General features: G+C 35.1%; 2 protein-coding genes across 5 annotated transcripts in view; one reads left to right on the forward strand and one right to left on the reverse strand.

Moving 5' to 3' along the window:
* Positions 1-4,095, reverse strand: part of LOC105253540 (synapsin) — a 43,182-nt gene extending 39,087 nt beyond the window's left edge. For 2 of the 3 annotated variants that reach the window (XM_025410017.1, XM_011261645.3), the window contains exon 1: positions 4,016-4,095. The gene's annotated coding sequence lies outside the window, so the exon portion shown is untranslated. Of the gene's footprint in view, positions 1-3,580; positions 3,910-4,015 lie in introns of those variants that run through there. The other variant, XM_025410018.1, reaches the window with a different exon arrangement.
* A 2,582-nt stretch (positions 4,096-6,677) lies between these two features.
* The window catches only part of LOC105253544, a 28,740-nt gene continuing 15,033 nt past the window's right edge, over positions 6,678-20,384 (forward strand). Inside the window, exon 1 of one of the 2 annotated variants that reach the window (XM_011261652.3) lies at positions 6,678-7,139. In XM_011261652.3, the coding sequence (XP_011259954.1) occupies positions 7,074-7,139 (66 nt within the window). In that variant the 5' untranslated portion in view covers positions 6,678-7,073. The remainder of the gene's footprint in view (positions 7,140-20,384) is intronic. The other variant, XM_011261651.3, reaches the window with a different exon arrangement.

Below are 20,384 nucleotides of genomic sequence, written 5' to 3' on the forward strand. Positions count from 1 at the left end.
ATCGAGAATGGTAAAGTAATATCATAAAACTGACTCGTGATTCTCTTACTTTTTTTTACCTTATATTGTACTTCGTGCAAGCTCGCGAGTATTATTACAGTAATAAAAAATATGTCAAAAAAACTCGATAAGAATTTAATTCTTTAATGAATAATTCAGATTAAATAATCGCGCAGAAATATGCAAGAAAGAACTTCAATAAAAATTTATGAGATATAAAAATGGAAAGATAACTCTCGAACTTTATATTCGAGTAACGTAATTTAAATAACGACTACTTATAAATTTGTAAAAAATTTTTTATGATTATATATTTAAAATAGCTGAAAATTTTTTTTTATGAATATTATTTTTTTATCTTATATATATATTCCTCTCACTTCCTCCCTTAGTCTCTTTTTTTATTTTTCTCTCTTCTAAACTTTGTTGGCAATAAAGAGCGTTTCCAAATCACGTATTATGCATTAAGGGCGAAAAACTATGGATGTAACCGGTGTGACCAACGATTCGTAACATAACGCTCGTGAAAATCGATACTCGCGATTTTACTGTGAAATTTCTGAAATGCTTCACGACATCGTGCGAGTGAACAGGCATTTACGTATTCTTGAAACATATGCGAGAATGTTACTTCTATGGCTCGCCCGTATCATACCGGGTACAACGTACCTTCCTTGAAGAGCTCGCGGGATAATTCTATGCTCGCGCGATGGGAAAAGAAGCGTCGAGGAAGCAATGATATGTTTGGACCGTTCATATTTGTTTCTTGCTGGATTCTTCGATAATAGCGACGTCCATGGTTCGCGGAATTGGTGAACTTTGCGTGTAGTAATCTCCAGCATTCAACTTTCTGGAGATCGCAGAGGGAATCCTCGCGATTTCGTTTAATGATTTAAGCAAAGGCAAGAGCGACAGGGTATTTCCAAGATAAATATTGCACGTCAATCCCCAAAAATAATTGCTTTTTGCTTTTTAAATATTTATCATTTCGTAATAAAATTGAAAACAATTGTATTATTTTAAGCATCGAGCACGTGAACGTATAATTCAGAATTTTTTAATTGATTTTAATTAAATTTATTTTAATTAAGATTGAAAAGAAAATAAAATATCTCGGAAAAAATATGCGAGAAATAATAAAAAAATAGTGAAGAACGTTGAAATGAATTTGAAATATATTTCATATTTTTCATTATAATGTTATCCATTTAAATCTTATGCTGCTTTGTAATATTACAGTGATTTTGGTTGCTTTACCTTCGAGTTTGTTATTTCAAGAGATTCAAATCACGCGAAAGTATAACTTTAAGGAAATTGTAGGAATATTGTATGTGTAAATTGAGAAATAAATTAATCTCTACTTGTACTTGTACATGATAATATTTCGCAAGTTTCTCAGTTTGGTGCGCAATATAAACCTTGTGAATAGTAGCTATCTATTAAATTCCCTATTGATAAACGGGTTACACACAGCTATTATGTGTTGATGAGTTATGGTCATGTCAATGTAGTTCATCAAACATTTTACACGCACAATATTGCTAAACATTGAATGGCTTTAATAACTGTAATAGGATTAGGATTAGTGATAAATCAAGTTATTTAACAACAAAAGGACAGTGATAAATCAAATTATTTAACAACAAAAGGGCAATAATAAATCAAATTATTTAATAACAAAATTCTGCAAAGTTAAATATATATGAAAAATAGAATAAAAAATTTAATATTTAATAAAATATATTGTACGAATTAACAATTTTGAGTTAAGCTAAAAATGATCAAGTAAATTATTCATTCATATTTTATCTCAATAACGTTAAATAGAAATTGATGTAAAAAGTATCTCGACTCTCCAAGTTTTGGACAATGATTAAATATTACTTAATATTTGCAAGTAGGTCACAGCGTAATTTGCAGATAATACCGTCTTTAATGCAGTCTAAGCAGTTATACTAGTTACGCAAATAATTATACTTGAACATTTCATGCTGACATTTACCTACCATCAAATTACAGATAATGTAAATATAAAATATAAAAATCAATACAGCTGGCTCACTAAAGTTTAGCTTGATAAATGTATAATTTTAATGAGATATTTATTGAGCGCGAATAATTAACATAGAATAAATTCTCAATTCCTATAATTGCATTTTAAAGCAATATATTCCAATTTATAAACTATATTACAAGAAATATTAATTAAAAGTTTGCAACATGTCAGTGATATTAATACGAATGTAAATGAACATAATAAATGTAAATGGTTAAGATATTAATTATCTTGATATTCATGTGAAATTTAATGCAAAATATTTCGCGCACCATTGTTATAAATTACGCATTCTCGTAATTTAAGTTGCAATGGAATATGAATATTGTACCGTCGGTAAATTTATGTAATTATGAAGATTATATCTCCTAAAAGATTACTGCGTTTTGCCTGTTTTAATCTCTCCATTTAAATAATTTTTAACTGTTGTATGAAATATAATGAAATTTTTGTATAGCGTTTCTTGATGTATCTGTTACAGATTTACTTCAAATTAAAATGCGATAAACGTTACAAGAAATTGAGCAGTCATGCAAAAAGAAAATCAATGAATGCCAATATTTAAAATATCTCAGAAATAATGGATACATCTGTGCAATCATTATTGAATTTTTATTTAAGTACTTGGCAACAATGACTACTAAATAATATCGATCTTATTGGGAAATGAATGAAAAAATGAAAGAGATAGATTCTTTTATTAATTGAGCTATTATTATTATTAACTTTCTGAGCCGCACTTTTATTTTTCATAGAGAAAAACAGTTTTGAGAAAGACAAGTTGTTGCATACGAGATTAATGATTGAATTTATCACTGTCAATTAACTTTAATCTTACATTAGCTCAAGTAATTCCTCGCCTTTTTTAATTGAAACTAGAAAATACATTTCTATCTCTATCACGATTTTAAGTATTGTTACCTTAGAGAATTATTACAATGATAAATTTATATAAGTAATGTCGATAAAACTAATCATAAAAGAATATTATTAAGTACATAAAGGACGGCGTTGTCGCACACAAAAGAATATTTCCCGGCGTTTACATTGATTGTCAAGATCCCTCTCAACAATCATGATTGGAATGTTCAAAGAGCGGCTTTTATCAATGTCGTGACAAAAGAAAAGATGAGAGATGACGCGTTGGTCATCTCGAATATAAAAAAAAATATTATTTGATCAAAAGAAAATCAATGCTGCTTCGTGAAATACACACACCATCACACGTACGCTATTTCCTCTTTTCATCTCTAAAATTTATACATAAAAAAAGAGAGTGTCATACATTCTACTTTTCAATTATCGTTTCATTTTTTCGCTTTCGGCTATCCCGACTATTTATGACTGAACATCGATTGTACCCCGTCCAACCAAGACCGGAATCTTGCGCAATGGACGTAAATCCATAGACTGCACTTGCGTACGAAAATATACTCCCTCATTCAACTAGATAACGATCCCGTTTATCAATAAACGTCCGTCGTTTACCTCTCTTCGCCATCAATACGAACGACAGTATCTTACCTCGATGATCTCGTTCGCAAAGAAGCTAAAATTTCAGCTTCCGCCCGATAAGCAGCCGCCGAACACTCAGTCGCGCAGATTCAACGGTTACAAATTCGCGACGTTGTGCCAACGACGTTATTCGCGCGGCTTATCGATAACACTATCGAGCGACTATCGAGAGCTGCGGCGAAACTACCCCGAGAGAGGCATCGAAACTACCCCTGCTCGACGAAGACTAATCGTCACGTGAAGGTGGTGCGCGCCACCAGCCTGTCACTTGGCGTACTCGGCGAGGCCGAACCGGCGAGGTGATTCTAAGGAACCAAGTTGAAGGCGCAAGTTTGAAGAGGTATCGTCGTTTCCTCGACGGCGACGCGATCGACGGGGTTTTTCGCGGAGTCAGAAACTTAAGAGAAAACGTGTGCGTCTCAGTCAAACTGCGGGCACTCTTACCTGTGTCGCGTGCGTGTACTACCCACTATATTGCCGATGAAGCAGTGAGGCTCGGCGGAGAATCGCGAGGGTGTCGCCCGGAGGGTCACCCCGGTCGATACGTCGACGCCTGCGCAACCCCTTATCATCCACCGACCCCCTGCGCTCTTCCGGCGCTCACAGAACTCGCTCGCGCACCCCCATCGTGACGCGTACGTCTTCGAATGACGAGGATAGAGAACGGGCGATTGGGGGGAGACGAAGCAAAAAATAAGAAAGCGACTCTCGCCTGCCTGTTGGTATTTGTAGAAGATTGTTCGGTGCATGTCAAACACGGTCCGCCTACTTGCCGACAGGGGATGAACTTTGTTCTTGCTTTTGCAACCCTTTTTTCGCGACAAATGCGACGTCTTCGCTCTTTAAGAGCGTCGTCAGCCCCATAAAGAGGGGAGAGAAATCGACTTCGTGGCGAGGATTATCTTTCGAAACGGACCAATCGATGACGTGAACCAATGCTTCTTCTTTTCGGGGGAGGAGCACATTTATTTAAAAAATGTGGGCGAACGTAGGACGCCCGGTTGTTATTAGAAACGCCAAGTTCGACGTCTCTTATGATATTTCATTCGCATGCCGTTGAAGTCGAGCAATTTAGCAACAGTAAACTCTGAAGTATTGACGTACTTGTCGAAGTTCTCGTTGGAAAGTTTCATCTTTGGAAAATCGATACAAGGGGAAAGCTAGACTTGTTAAAAAGGAAAATGTCTTTTAAAGATATATAACTTATTTCTGTCAGACGAAGTAAAAGTTTAGAAGAAATCTCTCTTGGGAATATCCTTTAGTTGTACATCAGATAGCCATGTTTTACAGATTATTCATCAGATCGTTACATATGTAGTTGACGTTGTCTTAAATATAAGATTACACTTGTATCTTTGTGAAAAGACCCATTAATAATTCAAAGGATTATATTCGGCGGTAAAGAAAGGATGTCAAGGCGAATGGATATCAAGAATATAACATTTTTATAAATATCTTATAAGATCTCTATACAGATAAAAGCGAGAAAGTTTTACATAGCGTGCTCGCATTTTTCGCATTCAAAGAACCGTCTGTTCATTTCTGAAGGAAACTTCAATCAATACGCGATGTATTTCTTCTCGTGTTCCTTTACAAGTTTATCAGATGTAGATGAAGGAACAGGAAAAAGTAATGACAGATGCCTTTATCTCGCGTTGCAATTAATCAGTTTATAATAAAAGAGATAAGATATTACAGATATAAAATAATATCACAAAATCGCATTTTATTCTTTAGTTTAGGTCAACGTTGAACATGATCTACTCGATAACCAAATACTTGCATACGTGATAACATATTAAGGAGGTATTAAATTAATTACAGTTTTTAATTGAATTAAATTAAAATATCCTAAGAAGGAAAAAATAATGTGCGTAGAATTTTAATATTTATGTGTGTGTGATTGTATTTATTTTGTAAATGTAAGAAGGATTATTTTATTATTTTTTTAGGTAATTAAACAATATTAAATAATAATAAATATAATAAATAATATTAAAATATAATACATTTATAAGTTCTTTCTAAAATTTTGTCTGAAAATTAAAACAAGTGATATTTTATGCAGATTTTATTTATAAGATAATCGATGTTATGTTAATAACTCGAAATTAGAACGATCAATGTTATAATTTGTTGATGCTAAATAGAGAAAAGGATTAATATTTTACATGTATATTTTTTTGAGATTTAAAATCAGGAAGAAACATTGATTATCCTTATTTTCAGTCGTGGTATGATTGATCACTCCAGTCCCAAGTCTCAGATGCAATATCTCTCGTCGCTCATCAAGATATACTGCACATTATTTTCGAGTGATTACATGCTGCTCTTCCATTGTCTACTCTATGAAGTCTTTGTTCGCTTTGTGATATCTTAAGTATTGCCTTGACAATACATTTTGAAGAGCATTCGTGAAAGTGATATGTACAAAATCGCGAAGTAGCCAGATCGAACGCACCAGATCTCATCTCAGAATATCGGTGTGGATTTTATGAAGAAAGGTCATTGAACAATAAAATTTCATTCTTATGAAGTTATTAATTTAGTATTACACTGTCAAACAGATTATGTCTTTATATATTTAAATTCTTACGCATATTTCTTGAAGATTATTTTAAATATGTCCAATGTTTACTGTAGTTAATTATAACCGGAATGACTGACATAAAGATCTCTTTATCTCCTGAATATTTATCCTGCAAGATCAGTAAACGAATGCAAGAATGGCACAAATTTTTTGAATAATTTGATGATTCGCTTGAATAACTTAGCATCATCTGTTTTTGTTTTCATGTTGTCATTTAATTATCTTCCAACTGTCAAATTAGTCAATTATTAAACAGTCAAGATTATTTAATTAGAAATGTTGGTCTTTTGGAATCAGTGTTGGCTGCTGACAAATTCTAGCAGCAGTTTAAAGTGCCACAAAACTGGTACCCTGCTGGCACATTAGAAACCGCGATTGCCAGTCCCTCCCGTTTGATCTCTACCGTCCTCTTGTGATGGTACCGGCAACTAACCAGCGAATAAAGCGAATCCGGAGACATGAATGCCCGCATTGCGTATACATAGCGAGTCGAATGAAGAGGGAATGGCTACTACGGCCAACTCCATCCCCACCAGAAAACCGAACATCTGAGCGTCCCTGGAAGCAGCTCGGCGGGCGCAGTCATTATTGCGCCAGTCTGACACCCGCCAGCGATCTTCCTCGTCGCGATCGTGCCGACTTTCCGAAGTATTTCAGAGACTTGGTCGCGGTACCAACGCCTCAGCAGGAGCGTGCGTGCGAGAGGAGAACGGCCTCGTGGTCACCTCGCGAGCGCACTCACGGTATCGCGTCACGGTACCCCGGCGTGTGTACGATGAGACTTTTCTCGAGGAACGAGGAAAATGTGACGTGAGAGACTGACCTTCGGCAGGTCCTTCGGCGAGTGCGACACGTTCCGCGACGCAGTCAGTAACGCGCGGGCGCGGGTCATCCTGCAAAGTGACCGTCACGATGAGGAGGTTCCTGTCGACGGCAGCGGTGTGCTGCTGGCTCCTGGTGGCGCTCGGTGTCGGCCAGGTAAGTACGCGGAACTGTTCCCTTCGAGAATTTCCCCCTTAAATTCCGCCGTTTCAAACGCGCCTGCAAGCGCGCCGGAAATCGCGCGTGTTTGCGGATGTGTCGTCAAACCGCTTCGCGGGAAACTTGCCAGGAACTGGGACCGGAAAGTAAATTTGTCATATAAATATTGGAGCTCCGTCAGATGACATTTTTTTACTGCGGAAATTGCTTTATATTTTATATTAAAAAAATTATTTTAAAATCATGTAATATTTATATAAAAAAATAAATAATAGAATAGAATTAAGTTAAATTTATTTTATATTCTATATATATCATTATTTTATATTCTTTATATAATATTCTATGATAAGTCTAATCTTGTTTTCCTTCTTGGTTTCTCAATTATTATTCTCTTAATTGAGATAAAAGATTTTATTGCCCAGCAGGTGTATTATAATGTAACCACAAAGTTTGATCTATCAAAGTAATTACTGATACTCAAACATTCAGCCTTTTAAAGTTGGAATACTTTAAACGGTTTCTTAGGTACTTTTCTTTCTCTTTTCTTAATTTTGTATCAATAAAATTATATTTTTCTGTGTGAAAATTTTATTCGATTTTATAATATATATATCATTATATATATTTATATATTTTTTACATTTAAATTAAAGTTTCTTCAAAATTAATTTTATTTAAAGTTAACTAAAAACAAAAAAGTAGATGTAGATTTGATAGCTTTGACAAGAAAACTGTCTTTCAATATACGCTACGAAAAATTGGGTATTAAAAATATTGATAAAATATTACGTATTAAAAATATTCATAATGAAAGGAGATTAAATAAATCTAGAATACATCTTACATATATTTATGGTCCAAAAAAAATTCTTACTTTATCTTTGTAAGGCAGCTACTGTATCATTTATCTCATAGTTTAATAAGGGCAATATTAATATAGGATTCAACGAGCGATGAATAAGTATCGCAAACATAAATAATAAATGAAAGTTTAATAAATCATGGGGAAGCAATACCCTCGATGCATATGTATTAATTCAAGATAAAGACTGTTTGATTGCGATATATAGACGGAGGTGGCCGATACTATCAGCTGATTAAATGCTGACTAAAGAGAAATTTAAAAAATTACTGTTTGATGATTTGATAAAGCTCGTATCATCTTGTTATTTATCTTCCTCTTGTTTGCTCGATTTGCTAATGTGTATAATGCTCAACGCTACGATAGAACGATGGAGAAAATCATGAATGCATAAATCATTAAATTAAAAAAAAGAGCATTCTGCAACGTTATGTCATGCCAACTCAAATTACATGCAACCGCGACTTATCAGCAATGAATATGCAAAATCAATTCATATTTTTCGCGCAGATGCATATATTATTATTTTAACACTTTAAAAACACATTACTGTAAAGAAGCAAAAATTATATTAGCGCGCTTATATTAAATATAATATTTAAGTACTCTTTTTCATTCCAAATTATTCTTTCGAAATATATGTACATGCGCTACATTTTTATTATTTATTTTTAATGTGTTATGGAACATAAAATGAAATATTAAGATAATTATGCAAATATTTAAATACTAAAGAACATTTTGTTCTTTTAATGATTACTTGCTAGAAAGAAGAGAAGAAATAAGAATGAAATACTCTCGTAACTATTTATAGACTTCGTGTTTTTCGATGTTTCTCATCGTATGCAATTTTATTATTTATGATATCGCAAATCAATCTTTGTGTTTAATGTATATATTAACGACAATATTACTTCCAACTTAATACATGCGACATTAGCAAGACTATATATAACTAATTGCTTTTTGCAATCTTTACGCAAATATTATGCGACTTGACCATTACGGAGTTAATCGAATACACTCTACAGTTATTCGTTTTAGTATATATTCATTTCGTATTATCTATTCCATTTTTTCTTCTTTTTTATAGACATTTTCTAACGAAATGTTTTATTTTTCTCTGAAACTTACGAACGAAAGGGATAATTTGCATCAAATTTTTCTCAACTTTCAAACAATAAAATTACACGGTTTTTGAGATCAAACGATAGTAACGCAAACAGACGCAAACTAGTTCCTCGATTTCATCGTCATGCAACAAAAATACGTGCGACAAGAAAAGTCACGATAACGTGAAAGTATCAGTGTTCGAAAGCAATGAACTTCTTTAATCTCGAGATTAATAACGCGAATTCTTAAAAGCATTTTTATTTTAGGATAAATGTATTATTTTTTTATCATTTTCTATTTTATTTGAACAAATTATGGGATGTATCTTAGATTCAAGAAAAGTTAAATATACATAAAGAGACAGTAAACATTTTTCATTCCATGCATTGAACATATGTGACTTTTATTATATAGATTTTTTAATTTTCTATTATATAATTATATAGTTTCAAAATCACATATACATATATTTTCTTATTTTTACAAATCCAGAATAAATTATCTTCAATCACATTTGATATAATTTATTAAAAGGTTAATGTACCATGTGGCATGCAATTCTTTTATTCGCTCCGAAATGTATCGTGGGACGAAAAGATCTCAGAGTCCGCCTATTACGAGGAGGAATGCACTGAATCCGCGAGCACGTGTGTAAGTGTGTGTGCGCCCGCATAAATGTGCAACACGTGCGAGGAGAGCGACCGTCTGCTCCGAGCGCGGTTCCAGCTTTATACAGTTAATCAAAAAATCTAATTAACGAGAAGCTGCTCCCGCTCCATGGGCGGTATCCGCATTGTTTATTGCGCATTCCGCTGATTATCATTTGTTAACACTAACATTGCGACCTTTAGTAGACTTCAACCCTCTTCGGACTGGCGTGCAATTATACCACAGAGATTTAATCTCGCTCAAACGGAGATGAACGAAATATACACTTTAATGCCATGCGTTTACCGTGCGTTTATTTTGCCCGCACAGTTTGTAGCATATTTTGAGCGAAGCAACAAATTTAATATTCCATCGAGAAATCTGCAAATTAGACTAACAAGAAGTTATCCTTGAAGAAAATAAATAACGCAGATAAATCTGAAGCTTGATTTTTTCTTAGATATATATTTCACATTTCTTCTAGTACTTACAGTTAATACTTTTAATTAATTTTTTATTTTTTCTGTATTTTATACAAATTTCTCTCTCAAAAATTTTATATTCAATTAGATGTACAAATTCAAATATCCAACATGATGCTTTAATTAACTTGATTTTCTCTCTCTACATGAATTCGAGATATTAAACATTAATAATTAAATTTTCTATATTAAACATTAATAATTAAGTTTATAATTAACAACGTATGTATCCATTATATAGTTTACATTGAGAAATGGAAAGGGATCGTGTGTAAGCTCGATGAAAATTTTAATTGCAAAGAATGGATCTCGAGAAATGCGCTCACGCATTAATTGCGAATACGTGTATCCGAGTTTCCGAGCGAATTTTTCGCTCTTTCCGATGTGTCCCCGTAATAGCATCGGATCCCGATAGTAGGCGGTCTTATTGAGCACACGGCCTTACTATAGCTACTTATGTTGCCGTATTAATATTTATGAGGTACCCTATGGCACTACGGTGCGAGATAATGCGTTCTATATAAAGCGACGCGAGAAAGTGATAAATTCGGACCATTACATAACTGGCCACACACACACAAACACACTTTTACGTTAACTTATATAAGTCGAATCGCTGTGCGTCGTGTCGGAGAAAACGAGAGAAATATTCTTCCTCGGCGAGCGAGCATTCAATGGTGCATTATACTAACTCATTATCTATGCGCAATCGCTGTCGATTGTAAATCAAGCTGTGGGTAAGAGGAATTTGTGACAAGCCATACATAATTCTTAATTGCGTGTAATTGAATAGAAAGATGTTGCGTTGCATTCTCTCTCTTAGGAACAACAAAAATCATGCAAATTCCAATTCGTTATATTTTTTTATATATACATGTGTTCATATTTTTTAAAATTAATAGTACAATAATTTATTACATATTATATAATAATTTAATTATTTATATTATATTATTTATATTAAATTATTTATATTATAATAATTACATATATTATATTATTAATTTTTTCATTATTAATTTTTAAATGTATTTTGAGATAGAAAGACATTTTCAGATATATATCGAAGAGCCATACACACACGTACTTTTATTTATACGCGCAAATAAGAATAATATTATACACTGATTATCTTTGACAGCTGCATTGCCGTTGCTAGCTTTGTGTTGTAACGGAGGATCTGATCTTTGACATTGTAAAATCGCTACATTGCATTACGATAGTGATTTCTTTCGCGTGAGCGAGATATGACCCAACGATTGACGTGCAACGTCGGATGATCTAGTCATAAACGCGCTCCCCTCAATGACAACGTATCAGAACGCGCAAGGTAAAATCAACCTAGATTATTTAAGTGATGCTCGTCCTTGTGAATGCCTGCGATTTCGCCATGCTTAGTGTCCCCGAGTCGATCACGCGTAGAGAATTTTTTCCTGCGTCTTCTTGCGCACAGCACGCGATTGCTGCACTGAGAAAAATCGTTTGATTGCACCAACAAAACGTATATGATTGAAGGCATTTTGGTTAAATCAAACAAGAATTTATAGTTATCGTGATAAGACTCGATTTTTTATAACTAGAACGTTTAATAGATTTTACTATAAGAATTTGGTTAGTATTTTCTGGTTGGATCTATAAAATTTCTTGTTACATTAATTTCTTTGCTTGCTTCTTAACTTAACTCGCATTCAATATTTGCCATAAAATGTATATAAAAAACTAGTATTAACGTTAAATCCAAAGTATATTTTTTTTTCTCTTACGAGCAGTAGTGCCAGAAAGACGCTAGCTCTCTGATTGTGTGTGTTTGAGCTGCATCCTCTTCTTGCATCACTGTTTATCAGTTTAATTTCTAACAAACTGAATTTAAAATAATTTATTCAAATCTGGATTGAATTTATCCAATAATCTTGTTGGAATTCAGAATATTAAACAGACTTTTGAGATTAAATGGAAAAAATTTTAGACGACTTGGTGCTAGTGAGTTTAGCATTATTAACCAGAAAATTTGGTAAATTTAACAGGAAGAAATCAATCAGATTTATCTGGTAATTCCTACAAGAATTCTGGTTCGTCCATTTTCCAACAAACATACTGGTTGAATCTACCGGAATTCTAATTAATGCAACCAGATTTTTTTCTGAGTGTGGAGAGTTTCAAGCGTGCACACGCGCATTCGTCTTTAATATTTTACGAGATGATACTAAATCATCGGATGAAACGTGATTATTTCGAAAATCCCCCTCCTCAGCCTTCTTGCACTCATCTTCTTTTCTCGTCGTTTATTTGTAAACTACTACTGCTACTCCGAATAAATCGCAGCTGCAAATGACGATGTTTGTCACCTTTCTCGAGATTATTCCCCTCTTGGATACCATTTTTCTCTTCATATCTTTCAAATACAAATATACACGTATGGACTAATAATTTCTTACTTTTCTCTTTTGATTAGTTATTATATGTCGTGCACAATTTTTTTCGACAATAGAGAGATTAATTCTAGTCAACACGCATATTACTCCAGGTAATCTTGGGAGTAATTTTGCAAATACCGATTGACATGTTCGAACATACGTCGTATACAACACAGTATTAAAACTACGTTTAACTAACATTAACGTATCTCGTGGCGCTTTATTTTATCGCGTCGCGGAATTTATCATCGGTAGTCTACTCATTAAATTCGCCGTGGCGATGTGTAAATATGTCCGAGGGTGGAAAAGGTACCTCAAGTTACAATCTATTCAACGCGGAACGTAATGTCGTAAATCGGCGTAAATTGTAGCTGCAAAACATAAAGTAAAGTGTCTTTATCACGGCGGCCCTGTCTGTTAAACGTACGGTAAAATACCGTAAAGCTACGATCACAAATAGCGGCTTTCCGTATACTGGATCCTACTCTCGTTTCCATTCGAATCGTTTCGCGTATATTAGCGCGAATTGCAGTTTATCTTCATATTTATTTAATAGGAATCTTTACAGCGTAACGAACACGTTTCTCTGGCGTGCGAAGTATTAAAAGCCGAGAATATATAAATATATATAAATAAATATATATAAATATATTTTTTTCTTTGAAGCTGATAAACTTAAATTGTTAATCTGTTTAATAAATACATTCCTACGTAAACATTCCTACGTAAACATATAAAATTATTAAAAATTATTAGCTCTAATATTAATTTATATTATAAATCTATATTAAATATATTAAAAATTATTATTCTAATATTAATTATTAATTCTAATAACTCTTTATTACAAGCAACCTACAAATAACATAATTTTTTGTTTGTCCCATGCTTTTTTTTACGTGAATTTTATGTTTAAATATGAAATAACATACAATATAAGGAAATGAAATTTATTATTTAATAAAATTATTTTAGCTAAAATTATTGTGTTCGGTAAAAGTGCTTGCAATATCGAGACATCTTTCTCGAAAGTCCATCGCACGGGCAGAGAACACGGCACCACAGGGTTTGGTCAAACTCGAAACGATCAGAGAAACATTACGCCTGCCTCTCTTCCGATCACCATCATGCCCATTTTCGGAGAACGAGCAGATAGTTCTACCTACGCCGTGCGGCCTACGTTCGGCTCACGATAATAAGTCTTTTCTTTAAGATTGCGAAAGCGAGCGGCTGTGTAATATCTCGGCATGATCGGCTCACACCCATCGAGTCACCAGGTATATCGGGAATCGATAGCGAGAGCGCCGCGTCGCGAGACAGAAGCGTAAAATATCGTCTTCTCCGAGTTTGGTCCCACGTCGGTTCCCCTAAATGACGGAAATAAACTTCCCGATTTATTGCCGTAAACACGGCAATATCGATGAAAGCGCATTCATATTGGAATCGCGTCAAGCTTGCGAGCTTAATAATCCATAAGAGTTTAGAGACATATCGATCGCAAGTTTATAAAATTTCTATACTACCCGTTTTATATCTATTGATATCGAATTAGTTTTAAAACAACATAAGTTTATAAATTTACTCGTGTGAAATGGTAATAACTTTTTGACGCACGCACGTTACAATTTTAGTACGTTATTTATTCAGGATTTAATAATTGGAGATTTAGGGGAAAAATGAAAAATGTGGTTGAAGTTTGCAAAAAAAATATGCGGTTAAAATTTATGACAAGCGGGACACCGAGTGCATGATGCATAAGTTATGGGATCAGAAAACAGCTGCCTATTCTTGCGGTTCATCAAGCGCATTGCGTTACGTGATTTATGTACGCAAGCATCCGACAGTGACGTGAGTCTATCTGAAAACGTGAATTGTCTCAGCGTTATGCGTTTCCTATGGAAATGTCGATTATAATCGGCTGACTAATCGTTTAATTATATTCCAAGATCGAGCCCGCGCACAAATTCCAGGCTTGATAGTCATCCCCGATTCCGCTGCTTCGATGCAACGCATGCTTTCGGAGAAATTCCTTTTTGCGATACTTGTGAATGTGTATGATACCTTTTTTTACGCAATCTGCGAAAGTGAAAATTGTTCACTAATGACAGCAAAGTGAAAGGGTAATTTAATTTCACGTGCATCGAGATATAAAAGCAGATTAAACTCTACAAAGATATATTTAAAAGATCCAAGGTAGCATTTAAATATTAGAAATTACAATTCTGAAAAATTGTGCAGCAGTAAAGTAATAAAAGTAAGAATAAAAACACTAGACATGAATCAGAGCGTTTATTTCCAGTAGGAATTTCCAAAAAATGTTGCAAAATATTCTCTCATATCTATGCGTGTTTTTCTATCGCCCAATCTATCATGCACATGATTTAAAATAATTTTCGATAAAGTTTACATAAACATTCTCTCTCTCTCTCTCTTTCTAGTGAAAGAGAGCGGAATAAAATAAAGCTAAAAATTCCCCCCGCAAGAGGAAGATTGATACGACTGCTCCTTTTCTCTCGCAAGATTTCAGAGTCAACGAGGCGAGGGGCTCACCTGGCGAGAGGAGAAAAAAAAGAACGAGGAATGCGACCGTAAAAATGTTGGTCTCGCTCGGCGAACGCGAGTAGCGTTACTCGATTTGCGTTGGAAAAATCCAGAACGTTACTGGGAATCACGCATCGCTTCAGCGATGTTACGAGGCCCCGGTGTGTCAGAGTAAACGGAAACGGCGCTAATGATGACGCGCGTACTACGCGCCTCGCATAGTACGCTCCATCATAATGCGCGCTCATCACAATTGCGTCGCGATTTCACCGCGCTTTCATTACTCTTTTTTCACTTATATTATCAAGATGTTACTTAAACGCGTTAACGAAAGCGAGAACGCAGAATGTATCAGCGAGATGCAGCCCGCATCATGGAAAGAGAGAGAGAGAGAGAGGGGAGGAAAAATATGTCGTTCGCTCTCTTTTTTTCTCTCTCACCTGTCTCCGGCATATGTAGACCGTGATAAGTGTCATCGGTACGCACGACCGAACGCTCGTAATTAATAACGCAAACTTATCCATTGCGCTAGAAACGAGAATATCTCGGTTAAAGTGCAAGAGCACGGGATATACAAATAGAATCTATTATAATTGAAAATTCGAAATCCGTTCATTTTTAGCAGAATCTTTATATTAAATTTATCCAATTAATTTAATTATGATTTTCACTATAATTTCAATATATAAATAATAATTAATATATAAATAAAAAATTCTTTGCAATACCGATGCCCACGATTTATATAGAAAAGACACAACATATTTATTATGGGCTTGAAACATTCAATTAAGTGTTCAATGGCGATTATCGCTAATACGCACTTTGTAATTTTGTATCAATAAGTTATATACTTTATTCCGATATTCATGTAGGCGAAACGGGACCGCGGCGTTAAAAATTGAGCGAATAAAAGATCGATCGCGATTAACTCCTCCACGGGGGAAGTGTGTAATTTCGAGAAGAATAGCACTGAATACAGTGATTATGAATGCATGTAGGGCGCGTGAGGTCCATCACACGTGCCGCGCAATTTACGCATTTACGCATGACGGTATCGTCCGGGCAAAAACGGGTCTACTACTGCGTGAACACGCAATTTCAAGTATACACCGCTCGATATGGCTCTCTTCGTGCTTTCACAGCGCGGGATAAAGAATTGAAGAGCTGTTTAGAAAAGGGAATCGACGCGCAAATCGTGCGACATAATCTCGATACGCATAATTCTTCCAGTATCGAAAAAAATTTGACATTTTTATAAATATTTTTCCTATTACATTTTCGTAACAATAAACTTGACATTTTTAAATAAATTAGAATTTTTGAATAAATTTAAATTTTGAAATTTCTTAGAGTTTTATCGATAATGAATGAAAATTACTGGAAAAGATAGAGAGTTTTTACGCTGATATATACATGAACGATTATACTTATTTATTATATTTTTTGAAAATAATTTTTCTTTATAAGCAATACTTAATAACAATTTAATTAACAATTTAATTAACAATTAAATTTTTGTAATTTTTTTTGTAAATATGTATGTAAATGCACGTCACTCTTTATCATATCTGACATATTTCATTTAATAGATTTAGAGATTTTAAGGTTGTTACGACGCAAGGATCTTAATACCGGTTTATTAATATTCCACTTTGCATAATAATATGAAAGTGACACTCTCATAACGCTTTAGCTGATGCGGTGTTGATAATAAAAGACTCGCTGCGATACGTGCTATAACCGAGGCGCAGGATTAGCGGCGGGTCCGAAGGAGGCCTCTTGTCCTTGGTCCGCTAACAATTCATAGCTCGCTACAGGAGGGTTAAACACTTGACATCCCATGATCTATACAGAGCTTATACCCGCGGCACACATGCCCATGGCAGTCGGCAAATCAGGTATGTCAGTCGAGATCGTGATTTATGTCCGCGGTTCGGCCGCGGGCGAGACGTCGAGACGAAATCGTCGAAGCGTTATTCACGCTCCGCGCGCTCTTGCGAGTTCGCTCTCGAGATAGCGTCTCGTCGTAAACTCGTGCGAGCGCGCGCGAAAGTTAAGTTCGCCGAGACCGCAAAAGAAAGGGCGTCAACCCTTAACGGCGCACCGTCTGACTCCTCAATGGCGAGAGAAATTCTTCGCAGACAAATATCGGCGTTATGTATCGCATGCCTCGTCCAATCAGCCAAAGAACGAACATGTCAACTAAAAAAAAATACTTTCTCTCATTAAAAAAAATTATATTTATAAAACATCATTTACTAATATATTTCATCAAATTGTTTGATTTAAAAATCATTAAGCAGATAAATTAGTAAATATCATTATAAAATTTAAATAAAATAAAAATATTAAATTAAATAAATAATTAAATAAAAATTAAATTAAATTAAAATAAAAATAAAATTAAATTAAATTAAAATATTAAATTAAATAAATAATTAAATAAAAATTAAATTAAATTAAAATAAAAATAAAATAAAATAAAATAAAAATATTAAATTGAATAAATAATTAAATAAAAATAAAATAAAATTGTAAAGTAAGAAATTTATAAGAGAGGAAATAAATAATTATAAAAAAGAAAATAAAAATTAAGAAATTTAAGAAAATACGAGGTGGAAAGTTATCGTTTTAAAAAAAGAACAATTAGTGCAGATTGTTCGCAAAATACGTTCTTCGCTTTAGGAGTATCCTGGAAAGAGCACCGTCTCGTGACGGCGTTGCACGTGTTCACGTATCCGTGTAGCAAGCTCACGTACCTTCGCAGTAACGGCTAAGCAAAATTATATTGAAACGTTCTTCACGCTTTGTACGTAGACGCACGAATGATACGTAAACGCACACGTGGATGCACGCGCACGAAATGGCATTGTCGTAAAATCGCGGGCGTACATGAATCCTATCTGAAAGTCGAGACGTTGTAGCCACAAAGGAAGAGGGACTCGCGCGCGTCAGGAGGACCGGACGGGTTAGAGAGGCCTACGTGGAAGGACCATTGTCGCTCCTGGATACGAGAAGAATAAAAGCTGCTTTTCGAACAGCGGAGGAACTGACCCTGACTCGCGATTCACAGCGTTAATATTTATTAAAGTTCTAAGAAGATCTTGTCGAGACTTTACGAGAAGGTTTATTCTCACTGCGTCCGAGGAAACAAATTATAATTTCAGTCGACTGTGAAAGAGCGAAGACAAAGATCCTGTTTGTTCTCTTATTCCACTTAAAACTATCATTGTCTTTAATTGTCGCATCGCGAATGGAGAGGGAAAAAAAGAAATCTGATGAAAGGATGATGGAACGGACACACTGACTGCGGTAAAATCATCTCAGATTCTTCTCTCGCTTTTTTTTATCCCTCGTACTTTCACTTTTCTCCATGAGCTCTACGCAGCTGCGGCCTGCTAACGCGCCATGAATGGAAAGGCTCGTATGCGTACACGGCATCCTTTTTGACGCGCAAGAACGTTCGGTTAAAGAAACGATTGCACAAGAGCGAAATTCCAGGGTTGTTCCTTTATTTGCGAACGGTAATTTGCCGTCTGGTTGACAGTTTGCTGCGATCGTGAAGGTAAATTTCCATTTTTAGGAAGATTGAAAATCTCGAGATTGAAATCTATCTCGGAGATCATTTCCGTCATTTAAAAATTCCATTACATTACTACAAGTCACATATTTGTTAAGGAGAATCAAGGAGACTTGAATTTTGATTTATCCTAAAAATTGTTTTCTCTGCGAAATTTTATTTACATTTTTTTTAAAATAATACAATTCAATTAATCAATTGTATTTTCTCTGTTATATCGAGACGAAAGAGAATCTCTATATGATTTCAAATAAAATAAAAAATAAAATGTTTATTTTATGCAGAGTGAAACCAATGACGTATCCAAATCAGATAAATCCAAACAACGTTTTTCCGCTTGACTTGGCGGTACGAGAGATTTGCGGAGGAATAACTGTAAAGTGCTATCTATTCTTGTGCCATTATGCAAATACGATGCTACCGGAGCACTGTGCTCTTTATCATTCCTTACGGGATTGTTAAAATCGACTCGAGAGGAAAACGATTTGTTCGGAAATTACGTTGTTCCCAAAGGTACACGTCTATAAAGTGTATGTCAGCTGTTCAAGCGTATCTGAATCCATCACGGCGGGGCCTCTCGATGCACGGGCGGCTCGTTTTAACGTTGTTACAATGAAAATTCCAATCGCACGAGAATAATAAATACTCTAAGTAGATAAGTATACACACACCGTACGGAGAGAGAACGTTTTGCGCGCGTCCGCGAGATCGTAATATCCACCTGCTCGAACGCCGAGCATTATTCTATCCCCTTATCGATTTCGACGCAGGTGGTGAAGGTAATAAGTATTGCCATCTTCGATCCCGTAATCGCAATAATTTAATGCGATTCACTCTCGCCATTCAATGACACGTGCACGCAAATGCAGACGTTCGACGCCTACAAATATACATGTATGCAGCTCGCGTTATTGGTAGATTTATATCACCGACACTCCCACAATATGATAATAAACATCTGGCTTATTAAATAAATCGCTATCAAGAATTGTCTAGAATACAATTCTTCTTTTAAATATTCACGTCGTAGCTTCTTTGCTTAAATAAAATTTCTCTCTCTCTCTCTCCCCCTCTCCCTCTTTGATAATAAACCATATAATTATGCATTATCTTCTTCTCTATAAAGCGTATTTCGCGTGTACGCAGGTGACCCCTGGCCCGACGTATAATTTACGTCACATACGAAAAGCAAATATCGCGTGGAAGAGTGAGATTTATGCGCGCCTGCAAAATCTCAGCGCACCCCTAAGAAATTATTTTCTCCCTCGGTCGTTACGTTTCGGTTAATACGTTCCCTGTTAGATTATCAAGTCGGGCAAATATACGGTCGTAAATGACGCGCGCCGGGAATGCAAGGACAAAGAGAAGCCGAGAGGCGGCACCGCGAAGTGGGATTTCCTGCTCTCCGGATGCATCCTTCGAGCGTGCGAGAGATTGTCGATAAACGAAGATAACGCCCGGAATGATATCGTTTGCCCATCCAGCGATAAACTCGCGGCGGTTTAATCTTCTCCCAAGTCGACTTATTAATTGAACAGCTTTTATACAAAAGGGCCAAGACGTTTCTCTCTCTCTTTCCCTTACATGATGACCGAG

Source organism: Camponotus floridanus, unplaced genomic scaffold (genome assembly GCF_003227725.1).
Source record: "Camponotus floridanus strain SB8 unplaced genomic scaffold, Cflo_v7.5 scaffold3, whole genome shotgun sequence".
NCBI classification, from domain to species: Eukaryota; Metazoa; Arthropoda; class Insecta; order Hymenoptera; family Formicidae; genus Camponotus; species Camponotus floridanus.